The sequence below is a fragment of the Dreissena polymorpha genome, chromosome 5 (assembly GCF_020536995.1).
Source record: "Dreissena polymorpha isolate Duluth1 chromosome 5, UMN_Dpol_1.0, whole genome shotgun sequence".
Lineage (NCBI taxonomy): Eukaryota > Metazoa > Mollusca > Bivalvia > Myida > Dreissenidae > Dreissena > Dreissena polymorpha.
This window is the reverse complement of record NC_068359.1, coordinates 77709321-77734896: the sequence shown is the minus strand read 5'-3', so window position 1 is coordinate 77734896 and position 25576 is coordinate 77709321. Positions and strand designations below refer to the sequence as shown.

Genomic DNA, 25576 nt, shown 5'->3' with positions numbered 1-25576 from the left:
ACACTGGAACTGTTTCCGGCAACTGGGCCACCATCCGGTCCGAAACCAAGGTCACCTCAGCCGCCGTATCTACCACAGCCTGTACATCAATACCGTTTACCATTGCATCTACTCGGAACATCGAATCAGATTTAATCTGTCTGATAATCACCGATGGGCTCTTATCATATGGATCAGGTTTAAGTCCTCTACATTGACCCCTTGACTTTTAAATCACTAAATGATTCCTTTTGACCCTCTTTATGGGTATCGCCCATCTTATCAGGCGCTTGATTGGGGCAGTCTCTAGCCATGTGACCACTCTCATTACACCTGAAACATCGGTCATTCCTAGCCTGGGACGGTGTCCTGCTCCAAAGCTTAGGACAATCTCGTTTAAAATGTCCCAGCTCATTGCAATTGAAACATTGCCTCCTAGATGGAGCTGGAGATGAACTTCTGACGGGCCTTGCCAAAAGTTGGTCAAGCTTTCCCATCAAAACATTCATCTTCTCCTCTAATATTTCATTTTTCTTTTCCATGGCAACCATCCTATCAACTAGCCTATACTGCGAGGCCACCTTTACCTCGGACACCTCCATTTGCCCTTCACAATCTACTTTTTTGACCGCTTTCACTCAGCCATACATTATTCCGTGAACAGCCGACTTAAGCTTGTCAATAGCTTGCTCTATAGACGCGGGCCTCTGGTATATAACTAGCTCACCCGCTTCTTTATCCCTAGCACCCATGCAGAATCTTAATATGGATTCTTGCAACATATAAGCCTCGGGCAAGTCCCTATATTCTTTGCCTTCAAGGGTCAACACCCTGTCGGCCCAGTCATCGACCGATTCATCATCTCCTTGCCTAGCACTGGAGAAGGTTACCCTTGCCGCCTCTGTCAAGTCGCGGTACCCAAAACGCCTCTCTAGTCTTTTTACCACCTCCAAATAATTTAGCTCTACCTCCCTATCCATCACCAAGGCATAATATTCGCTTGCCTTGTCAGTCAAGCAGAAACACAGGAAGTCTCCTTATCCTCCCACTCAAAAATAGTGGAGAACTTGTCAAATTTGGTAAGAAAAGCCTACCAGCTTCCCCGACCATCGTACACTAGTGCCTTAGGTAGCGATTGCAGCCTAGACTTCTGCTGGCCAGGAGGCAAAGCTCTCTGACCATAGGGTGTTGCAACGTTATCGTTTACACCTCGCGTTGCATTAACCGCACTCTGCGTGACAAGACGAGGGGTTGCCCCGCTCCTGTCCACCTGTGGTGCAGGTACCACCGGTGTCGAGGTTATATACTGAGGTTGGTTTACCTGGTTGGTAAAATGACCCTGACCACCTTGCGAAACCGGTACCTGCGACACGACCTGATAAGGCATATGTTGAGCCCCTTGCGCCATGGCATGGTAATGTATGGGGTACGTCCCATGTGCCAACTGTCCTGGTGGAAACATATATGGAAATTGATGATGGTTAACAGGGTACGTGCGTCATGACCTGATACGGCATAGGCTGAGCCCCTTGCGTCATGGCATGGTATTGTACGGGGTACGTCCCATGTGGCGGGGGCATTTGAGCCATCGCTTGGTAAGGGCCAGCCTGCATACCATGGTTCATTGATATATGAGGTGTGGGTGTCACATGCCTATTTTGAACAGAATGGTCTAATGATCCATGCTGCCATCCTAATTCTACCTTGGGTTGAGTTGCAGCCTGGTGCTGCACAGACTTAGGCTGGAGTGATACTTGTGCCGGTGTGTTCAGAATTATTTTTTTTAATCAACGTACCCAAATTTCACACAAAAAATAATTTATTGAAGGAACAACAGTAATGTACTGAATGGGTGCGCTCATTAACAAATTTAAAGTTTACGGTAATCCAACAAAAACCTTTCCAATATCTCGTTGGACATAATATTTGATTCACATTCCAACGAAACCAATCTTGATATATGGTATGTTGATTGCTATGAATAGCACAGATACAAATATACAAAATATGCAAGCTCCAATATAAAGTTTGTACACACTTGTAATAAAATTGTGATCCAATCACGAACAATCTTTAAAGCTGTTAATAGATAAATTATCTATTTGAAATCAGTAATTCACTAGTTACTACTTTATAACTAATGAAATTGGTATTAAATCACAAATGAATGTAACAAGTATCTAATTCAAAGTGAAATGTTACCAAAAAAGTATAATTTCAGAAATTCACTAGTTATGAAACAATAACTAGCGAAATTGTTATTATTGTAATGTCAGTTGTCTTCGCTACAGATTGGACATTTCCTGTAAGAAAACACTAGAACATTTTATTTCTGAAGAGACTATTGAAATTGAACACAGGTCAACACAGGTCACACATTATTTAATAAACAAATGGCAAAAAGGACTTCAAATTCAATGGAATACTCAAATGCAATATAATACTAATAATACTCTTTAGATATCTTGCTTAATTCAAATTGTTTGATACTTAATTAAGTTTCAATATCACCGAACATTCTTAACAATCAGAATTTATAACGGTAAAAATGCGAAACTTTGCAAAAAATTCAGTAGAGATATTCTACTCACACATGAATCAGAATTGAAAACAATGTGGTAATTCGCTTGACTGTAGGCAAATAAATGATATTACAAATGGACAGCTATATATAGATGGTAAATGGAGCGAATAAAGAGCAATTATATGGTTCAAATAACCGCAAATGTACGTAGTGCAACCAACGTCGAAATTAGCAAAATGGCTGACAAAACACGACGAAATCGGTTGAATTGAATAACTTATACCTAATTTGCAATGAAGAAATAGTAAATTAATGAAAATGCATGTCGTTAAAATGAAAACAGACGAGGACAATTATTCTTGATTTTTTTTAAGATGGCTGACTCGAAATCGGCCGAGGCAAAATATCTGACTTTTTAAAAGTCAAAAATACAAGAAGTTCGGTGCTCGCAGCGCCATTTGTTGTGAAATAGTGGTAAATGAATATTACCTATGCACATCAGTCGATGTGGATGACATCAAAAATGGTGAGTCCACAAGATATAAACAGATTAATTAAACGGTAACAGTTAAACACAACTTCTTCTTTCTTGAATCCGGATAGCACACAGGGTCCCGGCGTTACTCACGCCCTACATGGCCATCGTTCGGAACGGTCCCTTAGCGATTCGGTAATTTCACCATAGAAAACTTAGATGTAAAACATGTTTCCTTGTGTGCTATATCAGCAACTAACGCATTACGCAAACAACAGCATGGTTGTTAGAGTATATCAAGCACTTTTCTGTATCTGTTCTCTAACAATTTTACAGTTATTGAATGTGACCAGAAAATCTATACTGATTCGTCTGGCTTATTTCTGTATTAACGCATTTAAACTTAGAGCCGTAAACATAAAGAAAATATTTTTTCCTCGGAATTGCAATTTTGTGTATAATATATACTTGCATATTTTTTTCTTAATCAATTACGGATTTTGAACATCCACTTAACTTTATTTAAAAGAGATAGTTAAGAGCATTCTCTTGCATATTACATTCTCACAAAAACCATATGTTAGTAAAATGTAGAAACATTTTTTTTGCTATTTTGACGCACGTGTATTTATTATTGCTTTATTGTTATTTTGACGATTAGCTGTATATGCTTAAGTCGTAAATAATCTGTTCGGTTCTGTTCTAACTGTGTAGATGCTTTACCATCCAACTTGTTGTAGTGGTGTGATCAATACGTCCTGCATTGGAAACCTGATTTGCACGCGTAATAATGCTTTTTCTAATGGGTATACGCGCGCATAATAAGAAAAAAAGGTGATCAATGAATGAACATTGTGTTCCAAAGCGTTGTATGGACAGTAAATACAAATATCATAATCCAATAACTAATCGTGCTCTTGCTTATCCCGAGGCATAACGTGACACGGTCTTCTTTCCACAAACACAAAAACATTCCATTTTAAATTCACTTTTGTTTACAGTAAAATATGAGATTATTTTTAGTTTATACATTTAACACATTAAACATTTATTGTAGCGCATTACTTATCAGATGTTGTATTGATATATGGTCATAAGTGTGATCATTATCAGAACTGACATCTTTAATGGACGGAAAAATATTATGTGTGAACACTTCGACACACTTATTATCATGGTTGTTCAGCCCTCGCGATGTGCGCTGCTGCCGCCGACTGCTCTGGCTGTTGAAACCACGATTGGCATTTCGTGGACTGCAAGTCTCGCTTCCGATACGGATTCGGAGGAGTAAATAGACCTTATAAACGATTTGGTGGTCATTTTTTTATTTAATAACTTAACCAAATTCGTGCATCAATAATTAACTTATAAATATAAATGTCAAATTAATTATATTAATTTAGACCTTTAGTTAACATCATATGAAAAATATATAGCCAAAATTATAAATAAAAACCATAACGTTTTAATGCATCATCATTTATTATTATATACAACGATTATTTTGTTCTTTCTCGTTTGAAAAAAACGAGTTTTGTTTAAAAAGTTTGTACTGAATGTCACAAATTTAATTGGTTAATCATAAATGCTAATACAGGTAGGTGTGTTTGAATTTAATTTTGAATCTGAAGGGTAAGGTCCATTTATGAAATGCGGCAATAAAACTGCTGTGTCATCCGCCTTTTTTGTTAATGTCAATTCCAACCATAATACACACTTTATAGAATATATGAACACTTTTGTTTATGTACGTTATGCACTTATTTGCTACGGTGCGTATTTAATGCCATTTAATGCGAGATAGACATTATATTAAGGTAATATTTACCTTCGTATAATGTAAACGGAGTCAACATTTTGTGAAGTTATTCTAGGAGAATGTCTTGAGACATAGTACAGTAATAATTTGACCATTTTGTCTTATTTCTTCGCTTATTACATTATTTGTTTTTGGTTTAATCTGATTAAGATAAACGTTATTTAAATTATTTTAAATTCTTAACATTAACAAAGATAATGATAATATAAAACATCGCGAAAATATACGGACTTCAGCTATAACATTCAACACAAAGCTCTAATTCTTCCCATGAATTTGATTTCAGTGTCTCTTAAAGCTTAACGCTATCAATGTCATAGGGCTAAAATAGGCTTAAACAAGTAAATAAAGTGTTATGCCATTGTGAGTAATACACCTGATTTAATAATAAGATTGGTTACTGCTGGGAATACGTATTCTATCGTTTACTGTTCTGTTATGTTACTTCTTATTTATATTATTTTTCACATAAGCATAACGGGATTTACAAGCAACAGCAACAATATAAACATCAAAGGCGATAACACAGTCTGTATTGCAATATTTGGGGAAAATAAAGTTGTTTTAAATAAGCATAGTTATTTGTAATATGCTGTACATGATATTGGAGAAATCACATGTAAACAAGTAGGTTTCTATTGAATAAAATATCGTTTTGTCGCTCTAGAATGCTTACGTTAAATACGGCGACCTTCAACATGGGTGCACGATTAATAGTCGTGGTAACCCACAAAATGACGCTCTTCTCGGTGGTTATCAGTCATTTTTATTAGAAAGTGATGTCATATCAAAAGATAACTAAAAGAAACTTTATTCATATTGATTTATTTGTTAAGTAAGAAAATGCAAGTTCCTTATTAAACCGAATAAGGAACTATGTTATAATTAAATAAAACAAAGTAGAAATGTACTGCAATTAATATTTGTATACCCGACGTATATTTACAATAATTATCGTTGATGTATTCGTCTCGTTGGTACATTTTTTATTTATAATTTATACGAAAAACATTCCAGTTCCTTATTCTATTATTTGAATAAGGAATCAGAAACCAGTTTCTTGTTTCTTATTCAAACTGAATAAGGAACTGGATTATCATAACTTAAAACTAAGTAGAAATAGTTTGGATCAATTTCATTGATGTTAAAGCAAAAAAAAAAAACGCCAGTTCCTTATTCGGCTTGAATAAGGAATAAGGAACTGGATCTTTTTCTTTATTCAGCCGTGAAAAAGAAACTGGATTGTAAATAAAATAAAACATGTTGAAATGCACAAGATTGCACTTTTATATCACATGCATGTAAATTAATGATATATGCTTTAGGTTTTATTGATGTGAACTTAGCATTAGAATAACAATAAACCGGTTCGGTTTGAACAAGAAATCATAAGCAAGCGCGAAAAAGAAACATAAATATGTAACGTTATATATAAAGTAAATGTATTCAAGTTATTTTGTTTTGATGTAAAAATTGTATGCATGATTTTTCTTTAAAACCCTATCTCCAATATGTAAAGCTTGAAGAAGGAATACGGAATAGTTCCTTATTCCTTATTCGAATAAGGAATAAGGTACTATGAAAAAGGAACCAACTTACTCTCCATAAATATAGAACCGATTTTTCAGTTCATATCGTCAAATGGAGTTTTGACCCTATTGCTTAATTCCCACTATCACGAATCGCATAAGGATTGCAATAGTGGTCGTTATATCGAACTTTTTGGCTAATCTGGTTGTCACATTTATGTCGGCCGATCGGCACCCGTTGTATGTGAAGCAGACGTTAATTGCGACACGTTCAAAACAGTTTAATGACATCCAATGTTTGAGGTTTATGTGTCTGTTGAATGCACCCATTTGTTGATGTTGCAAAAACTGCATTGCTCTTATTTCCACAAAAATGTGAACGAATTGAGGTACTGCTTGTTGAAGAAAAGTCTATATATATATATAATGCGTTCAAGTAGACTGCAGTAACACAACGCGGCCTATGTCCCAGCTGCAGCATCCAACTCATTTCCAAAAATCATATATACATTTTTTCGACCGTCTTAGTACAATCAACACTTTCGTGCCGTTCCGTGAAAATAGTGCCATTGCATATTTGTTTAACATGGACCATGTCGTTTTGACCGGTTAAAAGTGTATTTAACCGTGTTTAAGATTGTAAACAAAACTAATAACGACTATATTTATGACAGCAAAAAAGGGATTACTGAAGTCACTTGATTATTAAGCTGTTTTATCATCAACGCACAGTGTCATTGTCAAAAATAAAGAATGTTTTATTGTATTATATTGTAAATTGTGCTACCTTGACACATAAATGCAAAGCTTAATAAAGATTTATTTTTTAATCACGGTTATTGTTAATATACTTCATGCCTGTGGTTAATAGAAATAGTAAAAACATGTCAGATCAATAAAACATATTTTTATTTCTCGAACAATTGAACTATAGTATTGCAACAATCATATTTGCGTCTTAAAGCACTGGGGTATCAATAAATATTTGTGGTATTGATAACTGATATTTGACTAGGCGGGGTATCAAATGTTTATCTATATGATTTATATCCAAACAATTACTTCAAATATTTATTCTCAGTTGTGAATCACGATTTGTTTCTTTATCAAGATTGTAAACTTAAAAAAGCACAATCTGATATAATAAAAAAATGTATGAAGGTTAATGAGAATTAAAATATAGTTTATTTTGCAATACCGTTGACCGAAAATGATAACGCGGCATGTAATTGTGGCTACACAATCGCAATTGTATTATAGTGACATATATAACGTAGAACATGCGATTAAATATGAAGACTATGAGCTTCGGTTTAGCTTATTCAACTATGGCTTTGTTGACAGATATTAATATCATAGATTGTTGATAACCATCAATATTGCTCGTACACGATTTAAGAAAATAATAATCATTGAATCATCATAGGACGTTCGTGCTGCAGATCATGCCTGATTTTATTATTTTAAATATCAAGAATAAACATAAAACACATAAGGGGGAGCGATGTTTTAAAATATAACAATATTTACGAAAGGATATAAATTTCACTCAAATACAAAGTTTATGAACACAAATGCAGAATTGTTTCTTTAATGTTTTTTTCCAATCACAATAATAACTCCCGTCTGGGGAAAACCGTTGTAATAGTATATTGTTTGTGCACTTTAATATAGTTTGTTTTTGTACACATGTAGCTTTTTATGTATGGTGTACTACATTTAAACACAACGTTAATGAACAGAAGCAGTATTGCATTTACGGGTAATAATCTACTTTGCGGTCATGCATCTGCAACGCCAGATGAAAAGAAAAGAAAATTTTAAAAACGTTTTTAACGCCAGATGGTTCACATAGAATCCTCGTTTGATTCGCTCCAACGACAGTTCACTGACCGATAGAGCTTTTCATGTCCAGGATTCTCTTTGACAAGAAGTTTTGCTCTGTCTGACATCTCTGCTGATGGGTCCGATCTTTGGCTTTTATAATCACTTGGGCCAACGGAAGGCAGACTACTGCAAGTACTGTCATGCTCTTTAGGTGCACTGACTCTACATGTTATTGCACGGAAAATCCGGCCTCTTACCTCTTTATCAAAAAGGCAGAACAGAATGCAGTTAAAGAACGCCTGTGAAGGATCGCCAAACGCTTGAAGATATAACAACACATGGTTGGCTTTATTAAATGTTAAGTTGGTCAACAGTAGTTTGTCGCTGGGCAAGATGGCTGTTATTAAAAACCTAATGGTTCCCCAAATCCGTATGGATAGCAGTACTAGCCAGACATAAAGGAAAATTCCTATCATCGGATCTCAAGTGTGGATTTAGTTGGTCTAACGTGAGGAACCGATGATGCAGATACTGAAATTTCAACATTCAAACTGGTCATTTAGATTTTTACATTTTTTAAACGTGCTATATATCCTTTTTAGACTAACACTAAATGAATTGCTTGCTCGATGTCTAAACAATCATTGCCTAGTATACAAAATATATGCCTTAAAGTATTTTATACTTATAACCATGTTGCTAGAAAGCGGGCAACACTATTGATGTTTTATGGTTGGATTTGTTGTATTTCTCAAATCAATATTCGTACTTCGAACAACGTAACGAAACGAAACATTTGTACTTACTGTTTAAAAGCTATGCCCTGGTCAATAATTGTCCCAGTATATTGTGAGTCACATTATTATTGTTGTTTTTTTTTCTAGTAGTAATAAAACATTTCATAATATTGTTATTGTTTTTTTAAGTGTTTTTATTGTACTTAATAATAGTTTATTTGTTGTGAAAAAGGGATAACATAACTTATAATTTATTAATATGTGGAGGCAATTAAATCATTTTTCTTCAGTATCAAGGACAATAGTTTTTAAATATTGCACCTCTAATTCCAGAGAATTTTGTTTCAAAATTTGAATGAAATGTATAATTATCCTGCTTAAGTTACAAAAATAGAAAAATAGGTGTTTGCTTTGGTGCACTTAAACTTACCAATTTAAGTTTCAGGAGCACGTAAAATGTCGCTGTCAGAAGGTAACAACTGATTTCCCAAAATTTTCCAGTAAATAGCATGTAAAACAGTGTACGGTTTTGGGCTGCTTCGTCCCAGTCATAACAACGTACCCAGCACCAGGACCGGTGCCAATTGGATCACTAGTCGCACGACCCAGCATTTTATATTGTAAAGCGACTCCTATAATGATGCCTGCACAAATATAAAGGATGTTTTACTTATTTAAAACCTAATAACCCCATATGGTAATGAAATTGAAGATCAAGTGTTTTACTTTGCATGACAAACAATCCAAAACATATTTTTATTATCAAACAAAATCAGTTTTAATACCACTGTTTATATCCATTATAGTGTCGGCGTTACTGAAGTGATATTATTTGTATTGCCTTGTTCAGATTATTGTTTTTTGCCCGAGATTGAACGTATGTAAAACAATACGGTGTTTACATATTATTATAACTATTAAGAATATACTTTCAGCTATGTCTTGGGAGTCAATATATTTATATATATTAAATAAATAATATTGAAACGCGCATGTACCTGGAAATATCCATGACACAATATTTGAAGCTAAATAAAATCCTTTTCCAACAACGGCATTGCGAGTGATTGCGAAAAACAAATATCCGGCAATAGCAACAGTGAGGAAAAATGACACCATGCTTGAATATGTGGTAACAGCGCTTTGCAGCTCGCAGTATATGGTGTCGAAGAAAGGTTTATTTACTGAAGTGTATTGTTGGGCAACAGTCGCCGAGAGAAAACCTAAAATCGACAAGAACTATGTATCATTTAATGTAGTTTTATTCTTTATTTTATAATAAACAAGAAATTAAAAAAATATCATACAGTCGACTCGCAATACAAGGTGTCGCATATATTATTTGTTAAAATAAATATCATTAGTATTCATTTGGCCAAAAGATAGCAAAACTAAATTCGGGTTTTCACTAAACGATGATAAGCGTTTTGAAAAAAGCAACAACACATTTTAATCATGTGATGCTCATCGAAAAAACAACAACATGAGTGCGAATTTTCCTTATCCTCATTTTTGATAATTCAGAATGTGTGGATATATAGCGAATTGTTTAGTTTACATGGGGTATAAACTAGCTGGAAGATGACACCTTATTTGCATAAACGACTAATAGTTATATTTGACTTACCAGCTGAAGTTATGAAATCTGCCACACTCAGCACAGTGACCAGCTTCCTTGTAGTATTGCGGATGGACTCCATGCAATAGTAGGTCAGCAATATTATGACGGCGCCGATAATGGAAAGGATGCAGCTGACTACAGAAGTCACTAGCACATTGCTTTCTTCTACCTGGTCGACCGCCGCCGTAGAGTTTGGACAAAACATTCCTTCTAAATACGATCACAAACATGTTAAAGTGCGTCTGGATATCAACATACTAGTATTGCTTAACTCACATGTCTACAATGTAAACATGCTGTTCACTTGACCTTCAAGTGCTAACAGATATTTAAATGTACTTTGCAGCTAATTTGGGCAGTTACTAGGTCCATTTCAAGCAACCTAGCACACACACGCTATATGCATTTGCATTGTCAATACTAAACATTATAACGTATTTGATTACATGTATTTTAATATGTATTTATTAAAAACAAATACTGTTCAAAGAATTTGGATTGTGATGCAAAATATGGGTTTGTTTGCAAAATATACCCAAATACGTATAAAAACTAACAATATCAGGCTACAAACATGTACAGGCAGTCCCTTTAAACATTTAGTCGTATATCAAACCGATTCAATAAAACATTTATAAGCACATCATACCTCGTGTAGTCCTAATTCTTGTTCAAAAATAAACACACACTCGCATCTAATTCTGTTGAATTGAATGCAAATTAAAGTTCGATAACGCCTTAAAAACCATTTCGTTTATCTCTCAAGTTTTACTGATTCACTATCACACAATATCCTGCTTATCTAAGTCTAGTTTTTTGTGTATTTTTATCACGCTTGCTTAGGTCAAAGTATTATGTAATCAGTGTGTGTTTTCATATAATCTGAACTAGGCGAGATTCCCTGGGAACAACACATTTAATAAATTTGTAAAGTTAATAACAAATTGCTTCTCGATGAAAAAATATATTTAGTTTAGTTTAAACCTATTTATGTTAGCTCGATTGCATCGAAAGCCTCAGGCTTGTTGAAACGCTATCGAGTCCGTTTCCTGGGGATAGAACAAGTACTGGGTGTCTTTGGGTGAGACCCAAAGAACGCTCCCACAGTGGGGATCAAACCCATGACCTACCATATCCATTACACCACGGCGACCGGCCGTAATTATATTTTACTACATCAACTAATTTGTACTGCATTTCCTTTTACCGGGAAAAGAAATGTTCGTTTTGTACTTGTATACCGCATGTCCTTTTCTATAACAAATCTGCTTAGTATGCTTTCGATATTTGAATTAATGTATATGAAGACACATTAATTTATTTACAGATTAATTAATTAGTGAGTAACTGTTTATATTTTTTTGTTACGGACTAAATTTATTAATATTAAAAGTCATAAAGGTTTAATTTTAATTCTAGTACAAGAAGTTCAAATAAATACGTATGGAAAAAAATGATCATTGCAAAATACATATTTAACAAGCAAATTCGATGAATTGATATCCCCCGCCAATATGCTTCTGGACACAAAAGTTGTGACCTTTGACCTCAATGTGTGACCTTGATCTTAGCCCCTATGATTATGAATGTTGAATGAGAAGCACCCCCAGATGATTGAGAACAACTATGGTAAGTTTCATGGCTCTGGCTCATGTGTTAATGGAGATAAAGCACTAAACTTACATTAAAAAGCATTTTTAAAAGATACAAAGGGCCATAACTCCGTTATTATCAGATGGTGTACAATGCCATTTGGCGTGCATCATCCTCTTATCCATATCTATACTCATACAAAGTTTCAATGAAATCCGCCAAAGCACTTCCCTGGCTCCGGACACAAAAGTGCCGGACGGACGGAAAGACGGACGGAAAGACGGACGGAAGGACGGACGGAAGGACGGACGGAAGGACGGACGGAAGGACGGACGGAAGGACGGACGGAAGGACGGACGGAAGGACGGACGGAAGGACGGACAACGCCAAAACAATATCCCTCCGCCTATGGCGGGGGATAACTAGAACGATATCTTACATTGAAATTTTAAACGTGGCTTTATTTTTTAAGAATCAGCACGAAAACTAAAATTGGCTGTTAAGTGAGTTTGTCAAAGCAGTCTTTAAATGAGACACTCGACACATTTGAAAATTATTCACTATTCATTTTCATTTGAGTATGTTATTAAAAAAACGTGATCTTAATGAATTTGTATTTCATATGAAAATATGAGAAATATTGTCCATAAAATATCAATACATAAGTGTATTATTGTTGTGATGTATATTTGTGATATTACTTCAATCATTCGCCTATAACAGTGTGCATGTGTAAATTTGTATAACAGTAAGCTATGCATGCTTCATTCAACGTCCACCAAAAGGTATGACAAGGTTCTTACGTCTGCTTTACAGACAAAGTTTACAAATAATCAGGTAATTGTTATTTTACAGGGGTTTACAAATTACTTATTACAAATGACTTATATTAAAATGTTGTAAATATTGAAACATACGTTCTATTCCTTACAAAGGTAATTTTGTTGCATTCTAAATTTGATTATTCTACAACACAGTCGACATCATTTAGACGTTTGAGTTTCAATGTCATATATTACCGAAATGAGATTTAACCGATCGTGAATATTTTATACGATTTCTTTTTATTATATATATTTTTTCAATACCACTAGCTTAAATTTGCCATATTTATATATCTTCTTTCAATATGCGAGCACTTGGAAACGGATAATGTTTGGACATTGAAGTATGAGCTCATTTATCTATTTTAGTGTTACGATTCACTGATAAATATGAAGGAGGTGTTTTATTTTCACATTTTAATCAACACGATTGATAACACAACACTTAATTAAAATTTTGAGTGTCATTTGTAAGACAAGGATTGATTGTTAAGTACTTTAATTATCTACAAATGCACAAATTTCCGAGGTGATAAAAGACACGGATGACCAATTTGTAAGATCATTATGACGATGAGCTGTGTATATGCATAAGTCAAAATAAACTATTCTGTTCTGTTCCAATCATTCCTATATCAGAGTACAATGACGCAAATCACTCAGCTTTTTTTTATCTTTACTTGACGTGAATTATTGTATTATATGTAGTTTTAGTTTAAGATATTCGCGCATAATTTTAGTGGCTGATCAAAAATACTGATAATCAAAAAACTTGATATACACACGATATTTTAATAACGAATCAACATAAGAAATAAAATAATATTTGATTTAAATATTACATGTGTAATCGATACTCTAATACTTGTAATACATGATATTTCACCCTAAACGTTACATAGATGATTAATGCAACTAATTAAACAAAATTAAAAAAAACAACAGCTGACATAGCATTCATGCAATAAATGTCGTTCTTGTCTAAAGCATAATGGTCGTTTCGCATAAATACCACATGGCTTTACTTGTTAACCGTTGACTAGTCTAAACAATTTGTGTTTTAATATATATATTAAATCATCACGTGAATACACTGTCTGTAAAATGCTTTAAAATAATGCTTTAAAATATTAAATATTAAAAATTTAAGAATCTTGTTGATAGATAGGGGAGATAACCGCTGATGTGATATTGGCGACCTCCGCGCAGAGATTTGACTGGAACCAGCATGGCTGGATCCAATCCCTGCCTTCATATCCAACCACGTGATGATAGCCGAGCCACATTGTACAATATTTGTCCCGGTGTTATTTTTACTTTTTTAATGTATATATTATTTTATTATGAACCTTATTATTCACTTTTTCAAAATATACAAGAAAATGATACTACTTTTCAGAATATAATATTAACACAAAACAAAAGAAAATCCTTACAAATCTGGTAGGATTTTCTTGTGATGGCAGATATTTTATGTTTGAGCATGGAACGAAAACTGAGCGTGGAGATAATGATATTAGGGGACCTAGCATGCAATTAAGATTAGGGAGACGATCCAGTAAAAAATAGTGCCTATTTCTAAAGAGTTTCTGTTCTCTTTTTAAATAAAAGCCATTTTACAATGTGAGGCATGTCTTTTGTGCTCATTTCCAATAACCTGTATGTGTCTGGAGTACTTTGATGCATTGGATCGGAAGCTAACTTGAAAGGTGAACTTTTTTGTTGGGGGGAGGTTCTATTGTATGGGTCTTTTGTCGAAATAATGCTTCTGTAACACTGTTTCCTACGCTGGGTGCATGCGAGAGCGATTTACTTTCTTAGAAGTTGCAAGACGGTATGTTTTTGATTGCAATCATTGGAAAAGGACATGTCCATCTTTGAAATGATAGCAGGATCGGAAAAATTGATACGTCGGAAAGGCACGAAAATGCTTTGAAAGCTGTCAGTTTTATAATGAGACACTATGGGAATCGGAATTAGTGTAATATAACCGTAAGTAAAGCTCAATTTGTCATTGTCGGCTCAGGAATTTCTTTAATGTATCCCGTCCGGGTACTCATAGCTATACTTAAACGGAAAATATACAAACATGTTATAGGGGTATTCCACTACGACCCAATTCCCCACGATTTTTCCCGATTTCCAATATTTTGAGGTCGGGGACATTCGTAACTCAATGGGCGAAGGTCCTAACTTATTCGTCGCTAGTCGCGGGCGAGTCGTGAGCTCCCCAAAAATCGCGGCCAGTTTTTAAACGTGTTTAAAATTTGACCAAGACCTCCAATACTGAATTTAATCGCAGTTGACTCGTAACAGTGTCGTAGTGCGTTCTTGGGCGTCGTAATGGAATCTTAGGTAATTCTTGACTTAATCGGAAAATCGGTGATCACGTGATCTGTCTACGAATCATTTACGACTTTGTCAAGACACTCAAGAGTTCACCCCGATTGAGTTGCGAGCCCGCTAAGATTCTCGCGATTTAGTAACGAAACAGTTTCGATTTTGTAAAGAATGATAAAGAAATAACATTTGTCCATCATGCTTTGTTGTCGAATAACCCACAGTAAGGGTTATAGATGCGTAGGAATTAAATCACGAATGCGGAGCACGAGTGCTTTGATAACACGAATCTATACTCCTTACTGTGGGTTATTCGACAACAAGCCATCATAGAAAAATATTATTTCTATTCTTACACGATTCTGATTGATTTGCTTCAAGCTTTTGGACGTGAACTATATTTTTCAATACACCGCCCTTCTTGGTACAAAGTTCACTATTTAGTAACGTCATTGAATTGTATAAACATTTGACGTCGTTTTCATTCATAAATATTTTGCAAATTACGTCGCTTTCATTGAAAACAACACTCATAGAAACTAAATGACGTCACATGTGTTAATTCTTCTGAAAAGCTGACATGCCATAAATGTTTTCTTAATTACGTTTCTTAACAAACAAATTCTTAGCAGGCGAGGTCATGCCACTTATCACCAAATATACAATTTGTTGTTTCATTATTTCTTTATTTATTCGGAACTATTTAAGAAACATTAAGCTCCGCCCATAATTTATTGCAGAATAATCCACACTTTATTTCCTTCTTTGTCTATAGAAAACAAGTCGCGTGCCGTGTTAGAATCAATATGAGTAGATATTGGAGCCGAATTCATGGGTGCGTTCGGTCAGGTCCTAGCTTAGTCGTGACCGATCTGCATCGATCGTAGTACAGTCGCAGTAGATTCTTACACACCGTAGTGATGTCGCGACCCTATTCGCAAGACTTCAACCGAACCCCATGATTCGTCGTAACTCAATCGTACCACTGTCATAAGGAATCGCAGACTGTCACGAGTCTTCCCGATTCAATAAATGTGAGAAATCGTAGCGAATCGTGGGATTTTTTTCGTAGTGTGGAATGGGGCCATTACCGGCAAATTAAGACTGTACCCGAATTGTAATCCCGCCAAATATCCTATGACGTAAAACGCGTTAAGGAATACAAATCATTTTTTCAACAAAACCTGCAACATGCTTTTTTGAGTAGGAGTTTCGTTTATATAGAGGCCATTTAACAGAATTTTGACATAAACATTATTAATTTGAAAAAAAAATGCCGACAACGACCAATGAAGCGTTAGAATTCCCGTTTACGTTTCAGTCTATTGTCCGTACCCGGGGTACATTTTAGTAGTATCCGAGCCGACAAAGACCAATCAAACGTATGGAAAAGGAAATTCGAATACGATATATGTGTTTATCCAAAAACAAGCGAAATGTATATTGACACTATTTAAAGGTTTACATGTATTAGACACGATGTATCACATAATGCGCGTACGTTTGTATCTGTATGAAATTTGCTTTCTAATAGCGTGCTTGTTCAACACTAATTATATTCAATGGTGGTGTTGAATCAATGTGACTTGTTAGGGTAATAAATAAGGACGCAAACTTTGAACACAGTATACGCGTATACACCGGTTGTCTCCCTGTACACATATATGGATAGCAGAAATCAAATTTATTAAAAAAAAGTTTATTTGACTTTATAGACATTCAACCCAATATATGATGCCCAGTAAGTTTGCAAGCACCTTTTCACAGACGTTTTGTTCTTAATTGAGCCAGTGTAAGCATTTTAAATTGTATGAGATTCCTCCGCGTCTAAGGATGCATTATAAGTGGACCCGGAGTGTGTCCCAGCACTCATATCTAATTAAGCTTCAATTTTGCAGTTAGATAGTTGTTACTGAAAGATTTTCAATGTTTTTGTGTTCTTGTGTTGTGGGGATAAGCCAGAGTACCCGGGGAACCCCCACCTGTCAAATATGGTGATCACAAAAACAATTTGCATAATCTTCTGAACTGGTCGCCTAAAGTAGGTGAGAAACGCGTTTACCAACCATTGCGCTAACCGGACATCCGCAGTAAATTGGAGGTTACTAATTGTTGTTTATAAAGCGCTTATGTAGATGAAATAACATAATTTTTAATTATGTCAATGGATACGAAAATATGTTTAATATGACATCCAATGCGATATTCTCACAGGGGGTAATCACGTGATAGTCAATATGGCGAGGTCCATGCCGAGACAGGTATTTTTCGCCGTTTAAACCCTTTATTACTTGTGTTTATTTTTTAATGACGCTCACTTTCCAGCCATATCAGCAAAAAAGTGATAAGCATTTATTTCGTATTAAAATTGTCTTTATATCTCGACTTTACAAGCTGCAAATGTTCTTAGTCGAGTATTAATTAGGTCATCACGCTAAGACATTTCGCAGCGAGTCAAGTCGAGATATAGTGTGAACATTAATAAAAAATAAACGCTAGTAACTTTTTTGCTAGTATGGCTGGGTAGTGAGCGACTTTAACAAAATAAACAAGAAATAAAGGTTATTTAACGGCCAAAAATCCTGTCTCGGCATTTACACCGCCATCTTGACTACCACGTGACTACCCCCTCCGATACTATGCATTTATATTTAAAGGTCTAGTGTTATCGTCGAACATGTTTTCATGACTATGTTTTAACAACTTTATACATACTTATGTACATTTTAATACAAACATGTATGTTTCAGTTATTGGTAGACATAAACAATTGTTGAAACTTCGCGTAAATTAGAGTTTCTAACGAGCATTGAATTTTTCCGCTGAATAATTATCGAAATAAATCTAGGTAAAAAGAGAACTTAGTCATCTACGCCGAAAAATCTTCCAATCTTATTAACCGAGAACAAACTTAGCGCTGTTGAACTACCCTTGACAAATGCCGAAGGAAGTTTTTGACCAAATCACAGCATAGTAAAAAAAATCGCATTACAATCACACACATTTTTAGGAATTATCGAAATCAAACGGACATTTGTCGTAATTCTTCAATACGATTTATCCATTCGGACTCGTATTTATGCTTTCTTTTTTATTGATTTACAGTACTTACTTGAAAAATGTTTATTAATTAGATATAATTCAATCTTAAGTTCTGAATTGAATCAAGTGGTGGTGGTGTGTGTTTTAAGAACGGGGGTTGGGAAGAGGGTTGGGGGACGTTATCGATCCTTAAAATTGAAACAACGATATGGCGAATCATGCAACATGTGTGTTCATTATAAGAGCCTTGCAAAATGCCAAAGACATAAAATATTTTACGACATGGGGACGACTTTTCAAGCTGTTAGTTATTAATTCAGAATTTGTGAAATTTTCGATTTGATTTTAACATCTTTCTGGCTTTTCCCATCAGAGCACGCGTTGGATGAGTGACACTGAATACCTTCGAAATAATTTAAATCCAGTTTCAATCCAAAAGATTATAATTATTTACTTTATGTTTGAAAATTTAATAACTCGTTTAATCTTAAACACATTTCCTTGTTTAACTTCCCTTATACTAGCACTGTAAATATCGTATAAACCACGCGAGTCTAAATCGGCGACAATTCAAACATATTCAGCAAAAACAAATAATACATTAAAACCCTACATCAATTATGTTACGCGTTAATAAGGAATAAGGAACTGTTCCTTATTCCTTATTCGAATAAGGAATAAGGAACTAGGAAAAAGGAACCAACTCTCCATTAGTTAAATATGTTTAAAAACAGATAACACACCAAAGTATATCTAAACACAACATGCCCAAAACCTTGTGTTTATTAGAGTTTGCCATAAAAGACATGACATTTGAGTTGTGCTTATGGCATAGTAGGTTCATGAATTTTGTTATCACTAGGTATTCTCGTTTAATATAAACAACGTATGCGCGCAAATGTATTAAATCTAAGACATACGCATTAGGGCTATTTAGCGTACTTAAACTAGTATGCTATCAACATTCAAAATTTCACAGGTTTCCGGAACGAAATAATTCATAATAAACTTTCAGTAGTTGACTGCATACCCTCTGTGTATGTATCTACAATGAAGTAACCCAATCAACAGCATTTTCAATTCATATGGACGATATAAAAGCTTCGATCATTTGATTATGATGACTTGACTATCGCGCTTTTGACACAACAGACTAAACGTCGGATTTTTTTAGCTGCAAACTAAATCAAAACTATGAAGTATGGGCTCATGCTTAGTATACTTTTCGGATTTTTTATTTTTATTGTTAGTTTTTCCTTGAAAACTATTGATGGGAAATTTCTCAGTGGCACGATTTCATGGATGGTTCTTCAGAACAAGGTACTGATCAAATAATATGATTTGATTTCAAATTATGACAATTGAATAATTGTGTATGATATTTTTTAACGACCTTTTATTTGCAAATATGTGTCCAAAATGTTACGATAAGCTGAATTTGTCACTTATTATTATTGGACGTTCTTTCATTTGTATAAGAATGTTGATATTTATATACAATTTGGTGTGTGTATATATATATATATATATATATATATATATATATATATATATATATATGTAAATTCTAAAATTTACATCTTACTTCTGAGTGAGTGAATCTACAATACATATTAACACCACTATAAATTTAGCATATATTAACATTTGTGTAATATATATATATATTACACAAATGTTAATATATGCTTAATATACAGTGGTGTTAATATGTATTGTATACTCACTCACTCAGAAGTAAGATGTAAATTTTAGATACATAACGACGCAAGGAAAGTCAAGGAATTGTATCGCAACATTAGTAGGTGACATTCCTTATGAAAGATTAAAGCCGCAATCAGAAGAGACAATTTAACAAACGTTATTTGACAATAGTTCGTATAATCGTACGATAAGCGATTAAAGCTGTCTTAAAATCGGGCAGAACCTCGTATCGTATCACAATTGTATTTTAGTACTTATTATTAATTATTGGGTTCAAACGTAACTGCGTAATAACATACAGTATCCATAGAGTTTCCATATTTACAAAACAGATTATACAAGAAAGCTCATTTTTAAGTAATCTCTGTATTTCAGTCAGCACATTATTTGATAAACATTTATCCGGACAGCGGCTTCGATTTTTTCCTTGCTAAGTTGGACCCGGGTTTTAATCTTCATAATATTTAGCGTTGTGTTTTATGAAGAAACATTGTCCTGTATCGCATTTTAATAGCTGAAAGTAACACACATATTTCGCTAAATAATTATTCAGAAAGTATGTTTTTCTAACATTATTTAAGTCTTTCGTAACGTAAAAAAGTACATTTTAAATATTTTTTTTTAATTATAATATTTTTTTTAGAGCGAGGTACTAAAGGTACGTTTCATTTTTTTGTTCCCTTTTATAGAAGCATGTCCATTTCTTGCAAACGGTTATTACAGGTGTTCTATCTGCAAAGCAGGTGCTTGTGGAACAACAATTCTAGTAATTTTCACAAAACTGCAATATTGCTGCTTTAATTTCTTTGTTTGGTTTGGTGCATGATTGAAGCTAAATAAATATCCTTTTGCATAACGATTTGTGTTTTTCAGCATACTGTACTATGATCACGTGTAAAAGTAAACTATTTTTGAACAACTCATGGGCAAAATGCAGATTCCGTACTGAAAATGAAATCGATACATGTTCACTTTTAAAAGAAGTACCATATACTGAAAAAAACGAGACCTATGTGATACTTCACCAAATAGATTTCGAAAAGGCATGCGATTAATTTGCGTGGTCCTTTGTACACAATACTCATTCTTTATTTATTTTGGTCCATCCATAAACCGTTGGTTTCATTACATTATTATTTTATTTGTTCTTAAAAATTTTCATTATAATAACTATAATTATGTAGGTGTATTAGATATAATGTGTACATTCAATTACTATTTATTATCCACTTTTAACAAAAAATATCGGCTTTTTCGTTAGTTTCTCAGTATATAAGAACTTTTTCATCAGTCTCCATTCATTGTTAAGCTGGTTAAAACAGATTTCCATTACGTAATCTTTATAAACAAATGATAAGTGATTATAAAATATAGAAACACCCTCAATACAAAACGATTTTTTTCACAAAAAAACCGTCTTAACGTTTTAAATAAAATCATTTACCATTTTATGAGGTGTGAAAAGAAGTAATTAATTGTCAAGTATTCCTTTAACAACTGCTGTTTATATTGACACCACTTTTCTGGTAGTTGTGAAAATAGACAGAAGAAATCATGTTATGTCAAATAATTTTTTAGCAAATGTTGTTTATATTGCCTTGTAAAAGTTATTGATGTAACATGTGTATGATATGAGGTACTATGCATATATTGATTGTTAACTCTGCACGGTATAGAGTTGGATGCCTTCGACCCCAGCACACCAATTCACGAGGTAAATAAACTTTACTGAGCGACACACAGAAAAAAACTTTGTATGAGCTATATGAATTCTTCTTTTAAATGATTACAATTTCATGTAACTTGATACACGTTTATCTTCGTGATTGAAAAAGTAAACTTGCAAAACGGTTTCTGCTGTTGTTGATGAACCTGTTTATTCAACAGACATTGGATGAACTGGAAATATGCATGCCCTTTTCTTTATGATATTTTGCTGCTCGTTTTAAGTATGAGTAAAGAATGAAAAAGGTACGTTGATCGTTTATTATAACTCATGATTTGAAAATAGGTTTTATATATGCTTGCCTTAATACATATTAAACTTCATGTTACATTCCTTCGATTTACCTACCCATATTTGAAACTAGCAAATTGGAGAATATTTACATATTTATAGTTTGACTGTATATGTGTTATAAAATGCATGTCTCCCATTTACTTTACATTTCAAAGACAAAGACGTTCCTAACAGTATGATTTAATGTTAATGTTATTTATTGCATTGTGCATGCATTTATTATCTATATTAAGCTTCGTCTGACATACCGCATGGCATGGGAAAAAGGGACAGGACCTTGTGGCCCCGGATGTAACATATCGAACAATGGGTGGACGGGAATGGGATCACTCTCCATGACGTCGGCTACGTTCTGACGTCAGTCAGTCGATCAGACGTGAATGGTTGGGAACAAGGGGAGGCAATGTTCAAAGTTAGCCTTCCAAACATTCCAAATTTTATTAGGTAAGATTTGCAAGCAGCTTACAATGATCAAAATATTTAAGAAACACATACAAACAGAAAGGAATACAAAACTTTACTCCAACGTGCAAATAAAATATAATTGAATCTATTGGAGGCAAGAGTTGCGAAACCCCTCTCTCTCTCTCTCTCTCTCTCTCTCTCTCTCTCGAAATTTTTCGAAACATTGTTAGTTCCTGGGTGGCCGAAATTCCATGGTATATGTCGTCAAACAATGCAGCCACTGAAAGTTGGTATGATGGAGACAGTTATAAGTACTGACGTAAGCAGTGACAAGGAAACAAGAAACCGTATTCGTCCGTCCCGTACTTTATTGGGTACAAAAGGTTATTTTAATATCTTTGTTTCAAGGCTGTCCCACATTCCTTGGATAAGATCGTCTAACACATTAGCCGATGAATACGGAACGTTGGAGACGATGATTATCACTGACGTACGGAGCGACAAAAACACAAGTAACCAGAGTCCGTATTCGTCCCTCCCGTCATTTTTGGGGTAAAATCTTTTTGCTTACTATTTATTAAGATGAAGTCAACATCATTCATTATAAAACATTTGTGTCATAATTGTCATAAGTATTTTTTACTCACTTACTGAAAAAAAGATCGTTTACAAAATAAATATATATGGACCGTGCTATGTGGAAAGGAAGTTTAATGGGACGACACTTTCCGCATAAACTTGATTTTTGCTTTGAAGAGTCTTTCTTGAAACGAAAAAAATCATAAAAACGGAAAGAGTCGTCCCTGATTAGAAAAAGTATTGTGATCTTGTTATTACGCACAATCATAAACTTGTTAACTTTCTTTCATAATAATTGAATCGCGCAAAACTGCACGAGCGTGGTGGAAATACCTGCCGAGGACCCGGATGGAGACAGGTTGAGATGTCGTTGGGCGGAACCGAGCGAGTGCGGTGGAGGATGCACCAACCTGCCACTTAATTCCGTCTGGCTTGACCAGGTACGTGGCCGCACTATTAACATCGTGCACTCGCAAAGCATAGACATTTTATCTTTAACTATTTAATCTCTCTGTCGATTGACTTGAGTAACATCAATCACTTGAATAACACAATAAAAAAAACACGAATATGATAACTATTATACTAATATTATCAAGTGATTTTTCTGCGCACTAGTTACTTGCTCATATAACGAGTGACACAAGACACTGTGGGAATGTTGTTTTTTTTAAATATTTTATTTCTAATAATAAGTAAATCAAAGATAAAAATCTATTATTAATTAAGAAAGTGTAAAGATACGAAAAAAATGGGTAAATATCTATGATACATGATATTATTCAACATGGCAGTGTTTTTATCATGCAGACGCACTTGCATATACAATGTCGATATTGTAAATAATGTGTACAGTTCATTTCGTGTTATTAAGATACATGCCTCGAGTTTAACAAATATGCTGACACACACAACGTCCTTTAAAAATACATCCGTTCATATGATAATTGCGATTAATTATTTCCATTTATGAATTTCTGTTATATAAAATGCCAAACAATTCGTTTTCTCTTGAAGTCGTGTAATGGATATATAAGCCAGATCAAACTGTTCCAAACACTTGTTTGATTTAATAATCCTATTTCTCATATTGTCAGTAATACAATGTTGTTTTCGAAAATCAAAAACATACAGATGCCAACCATCGGATATAGGTCATTGTTACAGATATACCCGAATAACTGCCACTCATACATACTCGACCTAGCCGAACGTTTGATTGTAGGTATGTGCGGTATGTTTGAAAAGACAATGCTGAACATATCAGTTTGCTCTTAAATGTATCATTCAACAAAGGAAGGCGTTTTACATATACCACTGTAAATTAATAGGGCGCATCTCTAAATAACCTTATGTGGAATCGTTATAACCTTTTGTCGAGTCGTTTAAGAATTTTGTTGTTAATATATGCTATGTTTTTTTTATCACTGAAATGCATATTTATTTCACCAAAATTGTGCATCACAACGGCGTGTTTTGAACAATAAATAATAAATACTCATACAAATGCAATAAACATATTTAATGAAAATATTCCTAGGCCGTTTCATTTGCTTTACACAAAAAATATAATTCAATCAACCCTAAAACAAAACAATATAATAACACTGACATGTGCAGAGAATAATACATCATCAATTTTGTACGCATTCTCGGTAAATATGTCTGTGTTGCACAACGCAATGTACGTTATATCATATTTGCGCAAAGGAGCGTTCATTGACGGCAAATACTACTGAAGCAGAATGAATACTCATTTATAAGCAAGAATTAGCGGTATCAAAACGCATTTCGCTAAGTCATAGAAACAACTGAGCGGCGTTCAGATCTACAAACAACGTCGTTAAAAAGGTAACATTAGATATTTGGATTATAGGTTGATATATTTTTATAATTAATGTCATTATTCAGCTAAGGTTTGTTACGATACATAGTTTTTGTAAACTTCTAATAACGTGTTTAAGTGATATAAACGTCTTTACAAGAAATTTTGAAATATATTTACAAGAACAATTATATAACTTATTGTGTAATCTTGTTTTTGTACGAAAGAGTGAATTGTATTGGCATCCTATTCGTCCCCCCCCCCAAGATGAAACGAAATTCAAAATAAAATATTTGTCAAGTGCTTAAAATACAAAATTCATATCCATTAAACTCTATATGGATATTCAATTTGGTTATAGTTTGGTGGACGTTTAACAACATGAATAATAATTTATTTCCAGATACCATGACGAAACTCGATGTTATGTTGGTGTGGGTCTAATGTTTTATTAACACAAAAGCAACTCCTATAGACGATGTATGTTCCCGTTGTGCGCTGCAAAATGACATTGGATTCGTTAGTCACGCGGACTGCGACAAGTTTAACAAGTGCTACGCACAGGTGGTTAGCGTGTGGCTATGATATCAATTAGTAAAAACATCATTTGAATGAAAAATAATCAAATAAAAAAATAAAATAAACTTCTCCTAAAATATTCACGATCAAATATATATTGTTTGTAAAATATGTTTGTAAATAAGTGTCTATGTATGTAACATTGTCCATTCTG

At 34.1% G+C, this 25576-nt stretch overlaps 2 protein-coding genes across 3 annotated transcripts in view; both read right to left on the bottom strand.

The window, feature by feature from the left end:
- Nucleotides 1-25576, bottom strand: part of LOC127882432 (G-protein coupled receptor 157-like) — a 68446-nt gene that overhangs the window by 12256 nt on the left and 30614 nt on the right. The window lies entirely within an intron of this gene.
- On the bottom strand, nucleotides 9218-11289 carry LOC127882435 (uncharacterized). The gene is made up of 4 exons (XM_052431072.1): nucleotides 11161-11289; nucleotides 10518-10721; nucleotides 9889-10113; nucleotides 9218-9534 (listed from the first exon to the last, which is right to left on the bottom strand). Exons 2-4 carry the CDS (start codon nucleotides 10714-10716, stop codon nucleotides 9356-9358), a joined length of 603 nt encoding a protein of 200 aa, XP_052287032.1. The 5' UTR covers nucleotides 10717-10721; nucleotides 11161-11289; the 3' UTR covers nucleotides 9218-9355.